Source organism: Alosa alosa, chromosome 18, assembly GCF_017589495.1.
Source record: "Alosa alosa isolate M-15738 ecotype Scorff River chromosome 18, AALO_Geno_1.1, whole genome shotgun sequence".
In the NCBI taxonomy this organism is placed as follows: Eukaryota; Metazoa; Chordata; class Actinopteri; order Clupeiformes; family Clupeidae; genus Alosa; species Alosa alosa.
In genome coordinates, this window is record NC_063206.1 from 31,172,004 (window position 1) to 31,184,197 (window position 12,194).

Genomic DNA, 12,194 nt, shown 5'->3' on the forward strand with positions numbered 1-12,194 from the left:
AACTGTAACTTAATGTTAATTTTAATCTTTTCCTGTATAATAAAATTAAATTAAATGACCAGCCAAATTCAAGACTCTTTTTCCTTAGTGGTTCCTCATTGGTGGAATGAGTTGTCCAGTGCTCTCCATTCCTGTGATAGTTTTGGGTCTTTCAAGAGGGGTCTAAAGACATATCTGTTCAGCATACACTTAGTTAATTAAGCGGTTTTTGAGTTATGGTTCTGGATACTTGAATGCCACCTCTGCTAACCTAGATACAGAGAGTTTCATTTTCTCAGTGACGCTTTCTAAAGAAGTGCACAGAATACATTTTTTATGAATACTTTATTACTATTTGATGAGTATTTTATAAATTGTTATGAATATGTTATTACAGTGAAGATTAACATTTGTTTTTATATTTCTTTACAAATACATCATTGTATTTGAATGAAGTCTAAAAGTAAATTGTAATAACATACATTTTTCTTTGGCAAATATTTTAACTTATGCCACCAGTTTTTGAGGCAATCCAAGCAAGGAAATTGATTACATTTGTGTAAACACCGGGCTTGTTTGCTTTCCCACAACTATCTCCCCAGCTCACCAAACCATAAAGGTAGTGTGTTCCCTCCTTCTCACATGTCAGAGGGCCACCAGAATCACCCTGTAAATGGAAAACAATCAATAAGAAATCCTATTGGTTATAATTAAAGCAACAGTTCATAATGCATTATGACAGTGGTTCTCAAACTGTGGTATGGGTACCACTGGTGGTACGCAAACTCTCTCTAGTGGTACTCTGGGAGTCTCCAAAATAATTTTTTCATAAAGATGAAAATCATTTAAAATTAGATCAAAATATATAATAATACAATTCCACACGATCACTGAAGTAAAATTTAAACTAGTTTGTGTCTTACTTGAAAAAAACAAACAAAAAACCCAGTATGTACAAGTAAAATATGTAGTTAACCCTTGCAGATGGCCCATTTTAATTTCGGTATTCCAGTACCAATGACATTCAGTGTAATAACTCTGCCATACCCCAACCGATTTTATTAATGAAAACGTTCTCATAAATGTCACATCATAGGCTTTCTGGTGATTTCTGGTTGGTTAAGGTGTGTGTGTGTAAGTGTGTGTCTAAGTGAGTGAGAGAGAAAGATTGTCCTCCTCCTTGTCTCCTTTTGCCTTGTAAGTGGGTAGGGGGTCAATCTAAGCCAGGGATGAGTACAGCACTTGTTTTCGCAAAATATCAGCTCTGTCATTCGCAAATCATCATGTGGTATTGGCATTGTAACAAATTACGTGACAAACAGAGCTAGTGAGCGGAGCTGAGCGGTGTGAACATTCCGCTCCTCGCTCAGGTGGCTGTTCACTTGGCCGCTCCTCCGCTCAAATTAGCGTCAGGTCGCTCCGCTCAATTTCGCTCCCCGCTCCACTTAAAAATCCTTCCTCTCCAGTGAAGTCGGAGCGACTTGACGGAAGATGCAAAGAAAAGGAAAAGAGCTTCAGACTGAGCAAGGGGGAGTTTCGTAGAGAAAAAGCATCAGGCTTGCCTGGTGTCCCTTTAAACTGACACCCTCATTTGTTCCAAATTAATAAATTATAAAAAAGAACTAGAAATGTAATGCCAGAGGAATTACAATAGTGGATGGAAAGCTGCTGGGTTAGTGTTGGTGGGGAGATTCCTGGAAAAAAAAAACATTTAATCACTTAATCTTTGAGTTCATACAAGTCCTCGTACCAAAAAACCTTGTGTGTCAAGGCGTTTTTGAGATATAACACTCAAGGTGTTTTTGACCTTGACATTTGACCTCCAATATCAATTCACTTCATCTTTGAGTCCATACAAACACTCATACCAAATTTCAGGCATGTATGTCAAGGCATTCTTGAGATATCGCGCTCAGAGTATTCATGGACTTGACCTCCAACATCAACTCACTTCATCTTTGAGTCCATACAAACACTTGTACCAAATTTGAAGCATATGCGTCAAGCCGTTCTGGAGATATAATGCGCAAAGCATGAGATATGGCTGTGACTTTTATTTTGACACACGGGAAACACTTAAACAGGATGTGTAGTTTTAGGGAGCGCCAGATTGTATGCATTAGAAGCGGAGACAGTTGGATTCAAAGTTCTGATTAGCCCGGGAACTACTCTGGGAGCTTAACGAGGGCAGCTGGCTTTAGGCCATTATGACATCACAGCCATTCAAGTCTATGGGGGAAAAATGAGCTTTTTAAAATTTTTAATCCCCTATTTCTCAAAAAGTAATAAACTTTAAAAAAATCTGAAATAATAACTCTCTTGCCCCACTCCAGAGCCTTCAGAACGGTTATTTCAACATGTCTGTACGTTAAGCGGTTAGAGTCGCATTCACATTCACAATCGCATTCTTGAAAAGGTAAAAAGAAAAGGTTATAATAATAAGAAGAAGCCAGGAGATTTCAAGATAGTGGATTCCATCCACTATAATCATGTTAAACTTGAATTTCCCCTGGGGATCAATAAAGTATCTATCTATCTATCTAAACAATAACTTAAAACATAATAATGCTTAGATCTGACAGGTTTTGTCAAAATGTAACTCAAAAACTATCCAAGACACAGAGTCGAGAAAGAGGGTGAGATATTAGCCTATAACAATGAATTAGGCTGTTTAACAAAGCCAAATAAAAAAAATAACTGCCGTAAATCCTCAAATTATGGCCGGGGTCTTTTATTTACTTAGGCTGCGCAAAGCACAGGTCTTTATTTGGGGCAGACGAGCAGGCCTTTATTTCTACGTTTTATTGTGAGACATGCGTTTCGTTTGGTTTGGGATTTAATTTATTTTTGGACAGTTTGATTCTATTGCTCAATGTTGGGACTGATGAGCACTGAAATCTAGGAGAGGCGTTTGCTCAAAAAACAAGACACAACAAGAGACAAGGCAGCCGCTTTCATTCATTCAAAACGTGCGCTGTACTGTAATAGAAATCGTATTGCGTAGCCAAGTAGCCTAAATTGAGTTTGAATTGCATGATTTACTTTATTAAATTCGTAGGCTGGAATGCCTCCAGTCGCGGCAACAATTGTGTTTAAATGTAGCCTAGTAGCCTAGGCCTACTGCTTCAGCCTGCAAGCTCAGAAGGGGATGGCAAGTGACTGAGCTTGAGAGCGACGTCTTGGAGATCCATGGTGTAGGACAACGACTTTTCATTGACAACAAGGTATTAAACCAACCAACAATATAAAATATTAAGAGCTCTTATTTCATTGAGTTAAATCAAAATAATGTCTTCTATTGCTCGTGCACTGATAGCCCTACTGGTAGGCAATTATTACATCGCAGTGTTTGCAGTGAACTAACGTTATCGTTTTTTAAACAATAAAATGGTCCCACGCCACACTTCACCGAGAACTCTTCATAAATCAAAACGGAAACTTGTAGGTAACTGAGTAGCCTATAGCGTCAAATATTGTCCCCGGGTGGTATAATGTTTAATTGCTGCCACACAGTGATTCATTTAATTGCTTCAAGACACACTATGTAACGCAACCTGCATTAGTTTAATCGACAACAAATTAACATGATCGACGAAATTCTTAATGATCAACTATCGATCGTCGATTAATTATGCCCATCCCTAAGTGCAACACAGTGCAACAATGAACAAGCTTGGCAACATCAATACACATAAGCCTAAAACTAAAGGGATCAGTGGGATTAATTGTCTAAAGAATACAGACTTAGCATCCCAGTTTTACTTTAGCCTTCTACTTGAATTTCCCCTCGTGGATCAATAAAGTATCTATCTATCTATCTATCTATCTACTTGATATGAAGCATACACAAATTGCTCACGTTTTTCTTTGCACTCCGTAGCACACACTCATGTTTCTGCAAAATGTGTCTTAGATTCCAAAATGAATCTTTACTCACTGAAACAGTGTCACCACATGAGTGTTCTTGCTCTACATTGTACATTGTTAGTATCTAGTTGTTTTGTAGGAATAGTACACTTGTATGACTTCAGTATCAGTTTCCTTTCTAAAATATTTAGCGAACACCCCCATCAACAAACTTACAATGGCCAATCTTTAAAATTTGACGGAAGGAAGACGTGAATTCTGGGTGGATTTGGGCATGCCTCAGACTCGTGGTGTGAGTGGTATCGGAGCGAAATTGGAGTGGACCGGAGCGGCCGCTCCGTAGCCTGGATACTGGAGCCTGGCCTGACTTCGCAGAGAGTCTGGCCTAGATCAATTGGCAAACGTTTATTGCCTGGTTGGTGGACGCTTGTCTGAAGTTTGAAATAATTGGAGTTCAATCACTAACGTTTGGTAATGACGTATGTTAACCCCGGTGGACACAACGATAATGATAGGCTTGTAACTTAAACGTAATCACTCTCAGGAACGCCCTCTGTTCGCTGGTTGGTTCGGAGACAAGTTGCCAAAGTAAACAAAGTGAAAGACAGCTATTCCAGACAGAGTACTGTAGGGAAATGTAAATGAGCGGAAGTACGTAGACAGGCGGAGTCAGGCTAGCCGCTCCGGCCTCTAAATGAAAAAGTGCTCTGCCCTCCAACAAAATTCCATCCCCTCCGCTCGCTCGCGCTCCGTTCCGCTCACTAGCTCTGGTGACAAACCAATTGCATATTCACTTGTAACTATATTAAACTAAGATATTTAGTGAATTTCGCTAGTTTTGACAAGATGTAGAAAATATCCTTAAAAGTTTGGGCATATTATGCAAAAGAGAGAGCGAGATAGAGATAGAGGCTGGCGGTTGCAGATTTTGCGGCTTCCGTTACGTGACGTCAGCCCCCCACAAAGGTAGTAGGTAAACAAAATGTGTTATTTGCGTTAACATTTTTTAAAGCGTTATGTATTTCACAATGAATCGTGGCGATTACCGTGTTAATTTTGACAGCCCTAGTTATTAATACTTGTTATCCATGTTGTTGCTTCAAAATTGTTTTTAAAGGTTGTTTTTGCCGGTAATTACACCGTGTGTATTAATGTTGCGCAGGCCGGAGATTTCCCCCTTCTGTTCCTCTCTCCTTCTCCATCTCTGTCTCAAATGCACATGCATACCACTATTGATTGGATACAAAAATACCCCATTGGAAGGGACAAAGCCTATTCATATATTTAATTATCCAGATGATTGTCTAAATTAGCTTCTATTTCATAAAACACCTGATGTAAGCAAACAAATAACATTTCGATCCTAACCACGATTATCTGGCAACATCCCTGCTGCTCAGTAACCTGGCAATAGCCAGAGGAATTTCGCTCCGCCTAGATCCACTCATCCATCTGGAACCGATCCATTGAAGTGTTGCTTCAGAAGGCTGGGCCTAATCAAAAAATGCTTGCATATGATTGAATAAGCCACTTGTCCGTCATCTATTGACGTGCTACTTCAAACACTCACATCGAAGCTAACCCGTGACGCTAATAACAGACTCACAGTCGCTTCTACGCTATGTCACAGCTATGAAACTCCCGCCCTGCGTCCTGATTGGCTAAACCATAAAGTTGGTTGGAGAAATCACTCTCAATGGAAGAGGTCCCAGATGGATGTGAGTGAAGCTAGGCAGAGCTAAGCGGAACGACATTCATCTGGCTAGGGTCAGGTTAGCTGCTCAGCTCACTCTTGGATAAAAAAAGAAGTTGAGTGAGTTATTTCCTCTCATATTGCCACACTCCACAGAACTGTTCTAAACCGTTCTAAAATCGTGATAGCCTTGTTGTTAAACTGATTTCTTTCATGTCTGAATAATTTGGTCCAGTGATCTTTGAAGTTGCTGTGGCCGTCTTAAGTTTAATTGGATGTGATCGCGACACAAAATTGATAATCCATAACTCGCAATCAGAACTGTTCTTTTTTTTCCCTGACCGGCCATGCACCCGGCTGCCCGCCTGAACCGCTGTCCCTGACCGGCTGTTCACCCGGCCACCCGCCTGACCCTCATGCCTTTGGCCCCCTCCACCCACCCTGCTTGGACTTCTCCTTTTTTTCTGTTGGCCCGTCTGGAATCCGGCCCTTAAAGGGGGGGGGGGTACTGTACTGTATACTGTACTGGATACTGTAACGATCCTGTGTTCCCTGTCACTACTTTGTTTACCTCCTGTGCCATGTGCTCCTGTGTACTTCCTGTCCCTGTGTTTTAGTTCCTGTCAGCCATGTGGTCCTTTGTTTGTCTTGCCATGTCTCAGTTCCCTGTGTCTCCGCCCCTCACCTGTTCCTCATTATTAGTCTGCTAGTTTAATTATGATTTCCAGTCCTGTGTTCACCTGTCTCTTGTTTCTTGTCCACTTGTGCCTTGTTAGCCTTGTTTAACCCCTGTGTATTTAAACCCTCTGTCTTCCCTCAGTCCCATGTCGGTCATTGATGTTGTTTTGTGGTTGTAGTGTGCATTTGCATTAAAGATTCCTGGTTACAAGTTCAAGTGTGCCTCGTTCTCAACTTGCCCTGCGCCTCGGTCCAGCTCTCCATACTGCAACCCTGACAGTTAGTAGCCCAAGACCTTTAGCATCTGTATACCCATCACCATCCCCACCCAAGCACATGATGTTCCCTGCAAGAACGAAAGGACTGCTAGCCAGTAGCCCTGCAGTTTTTTAGTACCCCAAGACCTTTGGCACCAAAGGAGCGCATGGCACCTCCACGACCTCCCCCTCCCCATTCAGAAGGATCTCTTTAGCAGCAACAACCGCTTAGCTCATATTCTCATCTGGCATATAGCAGCTGCAGGGGACAATTATATGATGACACTGTTGTATGATATTCTCAGGGTCCCTGCAATAGAAATGGTACTGACAGTAGTTTTGAGAACATGCCGGGACCCAGTAAGCCTATGACATTCTCTATTTGTGTATTGACAAGTAATAGAAGACAAGTGCATTGAGCTTACAGGGTAAACCAGTCAAATCTCCTACCCGTACCACAGCAACCTCAGATTTCCCCCGTGGATAATATTTCCCCAACACTTACAGCAAAACTAGCACTCCTAAATATCAGATCTCTTTCAAACAAATTCTTAATTAATGATTTGAGACATGGTTAGATCAAGCAGTGCTACTACTCTCATCGAATCAGCTCCCCCAAATTTCAGTTTTTTGAGTGATACCAGAGCAAATAAAAGAGGTGGGGGATAGCCACAATTTTCAAAACGTCTTTTCAGTGCAATCAGTCATTATTCGGTGACTTTACTTCCTTTGAATATTTGTGTGCACGCATTAAGTCTTCTCAGATTTTATTAGTGACTATTTACAGACCTCGAGTCTTTCTTGAAGAGTTAGGTGAACTGCTATTAGTCATTTGCATAGAGTTTGACTGTCTTATTATATCAGAGGATCTAAACTTGCATGTGGATAATCTTGAAAACAATTATGCCAAGGAATTAAATGCACTAATCGATACTTTCTCCCTAACACAACATGTACAGGTGCCAACACACTCTCTCGGCTATACCCTCGACCTTGTTATCACAAAGGGTCTCAATGTCTCCACAGCTGTTAAAGACCTGGCATTATCCGATCATTTCTATGTGTTCTTTGATGTGTCTATGTCCCCACACACTCAAAACAGAACTATGATGGTAAAAAGGAGAATCATAAATGATCAGACAAGTGCTCTCTTTGAGCAAGCACTTTCACAGACGTCAAGTCAACTGTCGGACTCGGTAGAAGACTTATTTGATCACTTTAATGCAAAAATGGCAAACATTATGGATGACATTGCTCCATTACAATTCAAGAAAGTTAAGGACAAACAGAAAGCACCATGGAAGCAAAATCCAGCAGTTAGGTGTGGGAAGAGTGGGAGAGTGTAGGAAGACTGAAAGAAAATGGCGTAAATACAAACTTCAGATCCACTATGAAATCCACAAAGAGATGCTCCACACATATACAGTAACTCCCAAATATGCAAAGCAAGAGAGTCTTTCTTTTCTAACATCATCAGTAGAAGTTCAAATAACACTTGTGTTCTATTTTCAACTGTCGATAAGTTAAAAAATCCCCCCTCACAATTAGCGCCTGAACTTCTCTCAACTAATAAATGCAATGAGTTTTCTTTTTTTTTTTTTCAAAGGTAAAATTGACAAAATCAGAGTCAACATATCTGTTAAATTACTAATGTAACATCCGGAACTTCCAGCTACAAATAGAGGGAAACTTAACTTGATGTCAGAGTTCAGCTTGAAAGACCACAACACACTTGAAAAAATGGCATAGAATCTCAGCTCTACCACATGTGGCTTAGACATTTTGCCAACCAACTTCTTTAAAACTGTTTTTCACCTTATAGCAGCACATGTCCTTCACATGGTAAATTTATCACTGCTGTTTGACATTTTTCCTAAGTCACTGAAAAAAGCTGTTGTAAAGCCACTTCTCATGAAGAATAACCTGGACGCCTCCATGCTAAACAATTACAGGCCCATATCCAATCTACCTTTTATTGGCAAAATTATTGAAAAAGTAGTCTTTAATCAAATAACCACCTTCCTAACATCAAATGGGTATTTTGATTACTTTCAGTCGGGTTTTCAAATCACAGCACTGAAACAGCTCAGCTTAGCTTAAGGTTTTCAATGACATACGCCTCAACACAGATTCAGGTAAAACATCAGTCCTATGGCTACTGGACCTTAGTGCAGCATTTCACACTGTTGATAATTTTTGTTTTAAACAATATTAACCGAAGTGTGCCCAGATGATGTGATAGACGAGGCAACATTGCTCATCTGTCCATCATCGTACAAACCCCGCGCAGACAATTTGATTGGTCTGAACAGCTCTGGTTCGGGCATAGTTGCTCCACAACAGAAGAAGTCCAGACTGAACTTCCCAACCTCAAATGTTTTGGGCAACATTGGGAGAGCATTGGGAAATGTTGTTGGCAACATGGGAAGACTAGAACATGAATTTGTAGGGAAAAAGCATACAGTGTATCCCATGAGGTTAAAAAATAAATTGCTACTTTAAGCCTTAAGCCTCTGAGATTCAAAATATCATTACACTTCTATGCTATTGTGGATAGGGTTCCTGTAGTTTTATCTTTGTACATGTAAAGAAAGGGTATAAAGTAGGACTGATTGTGCAGTCAGTGTTTTTTTGAACTGCCTATATGTACGGAAGAATCTCTTTTTTTGTCCATGTACAAAGTTTGTGGAATTCCACAACTATCCTTACTAATGTCTGAGACATTAGTGTAAAAGTCCTTACAGGCACATATTATGTCCTTGTGTTTTGTCTACACTGAAAGGCACCAACAATGTGAAATAACAGCTTGGGGTCACCCTTCTAAACTCTGTTACATGGGATCGCACCAACCTATGGTGAGATGAAAGTACACCCATACATGGACTACCATTGCCACCTACTGACCTTCTTTGTTATTGCAGGTTGTAAATTCAGAAACCTGAAACGTAATTGGTCTGTTATGGAAGACTTCTTTGAAGACTTCTTTATCTATTATCTATCTATCTATCTATCTATCTATCTATCCATCTTTTATAATATGGTATAAATAATATATTTTAAGCATGGTGGGACATCCATTCAGTTTTACTTTTTAACATCCAATGGTAGTATGGTATCCAATGGATGTTTCCTGCCTGTCTCTGTTTCCATGAACATTTCACAGGGCATTTAGAATCCCTCAGTTGTGTGAAGGACTATCAATATATTCTTTCTACCCTTGATGAAGAGCAGTATATGTAGCAGGGAGGGGGTGTGTGTGTTTGGATGTTATTGAAATTAAAGTAAAACCAAGTTAGTACATCAAATCCACATTAGATCATAAAATCAAGCATAATAATTAAAACAATGGTAATTAAATGTAATTTGAAATTAGTCAAAACTGGGGTGCCTGAATGACAGCTTGTTTGTCCAATTCCCTGCAGTTGCTTATATCTCAAGAACCATAGGTCGCTTAGACACATGGGTGGGCTCTTTATAATGTTTTGCTTTTGTATGAGCTGGATTATACAGCAGGGGAAATAAGTATTGAACACGTCAACATTTTTTTCAGTAAGTATACTTCCAGTGAGACAATTTGCATGAAATTTTCACCAGATATTAGTATTAACGTAGGTAATTCACACATATAAAAAAATGTAACATCCATAAGTAGAGTTATGAGTAAAAAAAATCGGAATGGGAAAAAGTATTGAACATACTAAGAAAAAGTTTAGCACTCGGCTCAATTTACTATATTGCAGGTTATGTCTAATTACTTGGACCAGAATCAGAAGTTTCTAGATAAGACTACTGGAGGTAGATGGATGCATCAACAAGCTAAAGTTTAGGTTAGAATAATGATTACATTTAATAAGTAAAAGGAATGAATGAATAAAATGGTATAAATAAGAATAAGTACAGTAAATAGATTGAAATAAATAGAATGTACAAAGTCCAGGGCAATAAATAACAATATCAGGTGTTACGGTTACAAAAAATAAAAAATATATACAATAAATATTCAGTGTATTATAGTATGTGGGTGTATCAATTCAACAGAGTGTATTAATGAATCGATATTAAAGGGCTAAACTGTCAATGTGTCACAATCAATTCGGTTCATTCAGAATTTATCAGGAAGGGTTAAGTCAGGGAATAGTCAAAAGGTCAGTCTGGGTCAGTCTTACAGTCCTACCACAGTGATGTGAAGGGAAATGAAAGGTGAAGGGGAGTTCAGATTTGGGGTTCTGGGAGGCTCGCCATCAATTCATCATTCTTTTATCCACTTTAAGAAAAAAAACCTGACCTGTAAATATACTGGCCAGAAACAATCATGTATCCAGGTCTCAAAGTATCATTCAATGAAACTGGTCTAGGTTGAAGGGTTCATTAAACATTACCGGAGTTCAAGCTAGCGTTAGGCTTTTATGGTGCTGCACCAGCCATAGCTCTAGTAGCAAACCTAGCTTAACATAAACTTTTAACGGAAAAAATGAGCTCACCAAAGCCAGCATTTGATGCAGTTCAGAAAGTTTGCAGTTCTGTTTGCAGTTTTGTCTTCTGGATGTTTATGGTCATAATTATGTCTACATTACCATTTATGTATTTAGTTCTAATCGTGTAGATATTTCAGTTAAAGATGTACCGTCAATCCATTCGATTTATTCCCGTCAATCGTTTTTCCCTCCGGTCAGGTTTATGTTCTCGTTCAGGTTTCTATATCATATTAATTTCATTATTAATCATGTTTATCATATTACACCATGTTCTAACTTATTATTGGATCAAATAATGACCTTCTTCTTTGTTTATAAGTTCTTGTCTTGTCTTTCGTTTGATTTCATTTAAAAGTTTTTCTGCGGTTACCGTGGAGACGCAGGGGTAGCGCTCCCATTGGCCAACTGGCGGTTAGAGGTTAACCTTTATGCACTGCGCTACACCCTCCCCCCTTGAACCGATGCACGCCCCGTTGCATGAATGACCGGGCTGAGTGAGAATCACAGGGACTGAGGGACAGGAGAGTGAATCAGGGCCATCACTTTCAGATAGAGCATCTGTGTAAGCTACAGATAGGCCATGAAAAAGAGCTTGGACAATTGAGATCAAGGGTTTTCCCATCTGTGTGTACTGCAATCTATTGGGCTCTCTTCTTTGTCTCTGTGACCGTCTTGGAAGGTTCTCCTGTATGTCTGAGGTCTCTGGACGGAATCTAGGTCCTGACTCCATGGGTCCATAACTGGGCTCTGGATAAATGGGCAATGAATTGGAATTGTCCAAAAGCTGGCGGGGAGCTGCAGAGGGACAATTGTCTACAGGCCGTACTACATCCGCTACTTCCAGCAGGTAGGCCCAAGGTAAGCCGCTGTGAGCAGGGGAGGGAGGGGGGCTTACAGTAGAGCTTGAGGGTGATTCACAGACTCAGCACTCAAGGCGAAGGGGACTGAACAGGGATGTACTCCAGACAATCCTCGAGCTGATGAGGGACAGGGACAGAGCCAAACGTATCCTCAGAAAGTAGGGCTGGAGACAGACTCTAGACAGACCTCGGGCTGGTGAGGCACATGTTCGGTATCGAGTCTGTGACCTACAGATTTGAGTTTAGATTCTCTGCCTGAGCCCAAGCCGGGCCGGATCGGGCCGTGATTTCCCACCCTTTCCTCGGGCCGGGTCGGTTTGGGCTTGATACTGGTCTGTGAGTTTTAAAAAAAAACATGTATTATTACATTTCTATTATAAAGCTA

The 12,194-nt window shown here is 40.2% G+C and overlaps 1 protein-coding gene across 1 annotated transcript in view; it reads right to left on the minus strand.

Moving 5' to 3' along the window:
- Positions 1 to 305: 305 nt before the first annotated feature.
- Positions 306 to 12,194, minus strand: part of LOC125311489 (hyaluronan-binding protein 2-like) — a 106,130-nt gene continuing 94,241 nt past the window's right edge. The window contains exon 13 of the mRNA XM_048269592.1: positions 306 to 646. Coding sequence (XP_048125549.1) covers positions 482 to 646 — 165 coding nt within the window. The 3' untranslated portion in view covers positions 306 to 481. The remainder of the gene's footprint in view (positions 647 to 12,194) is intronic.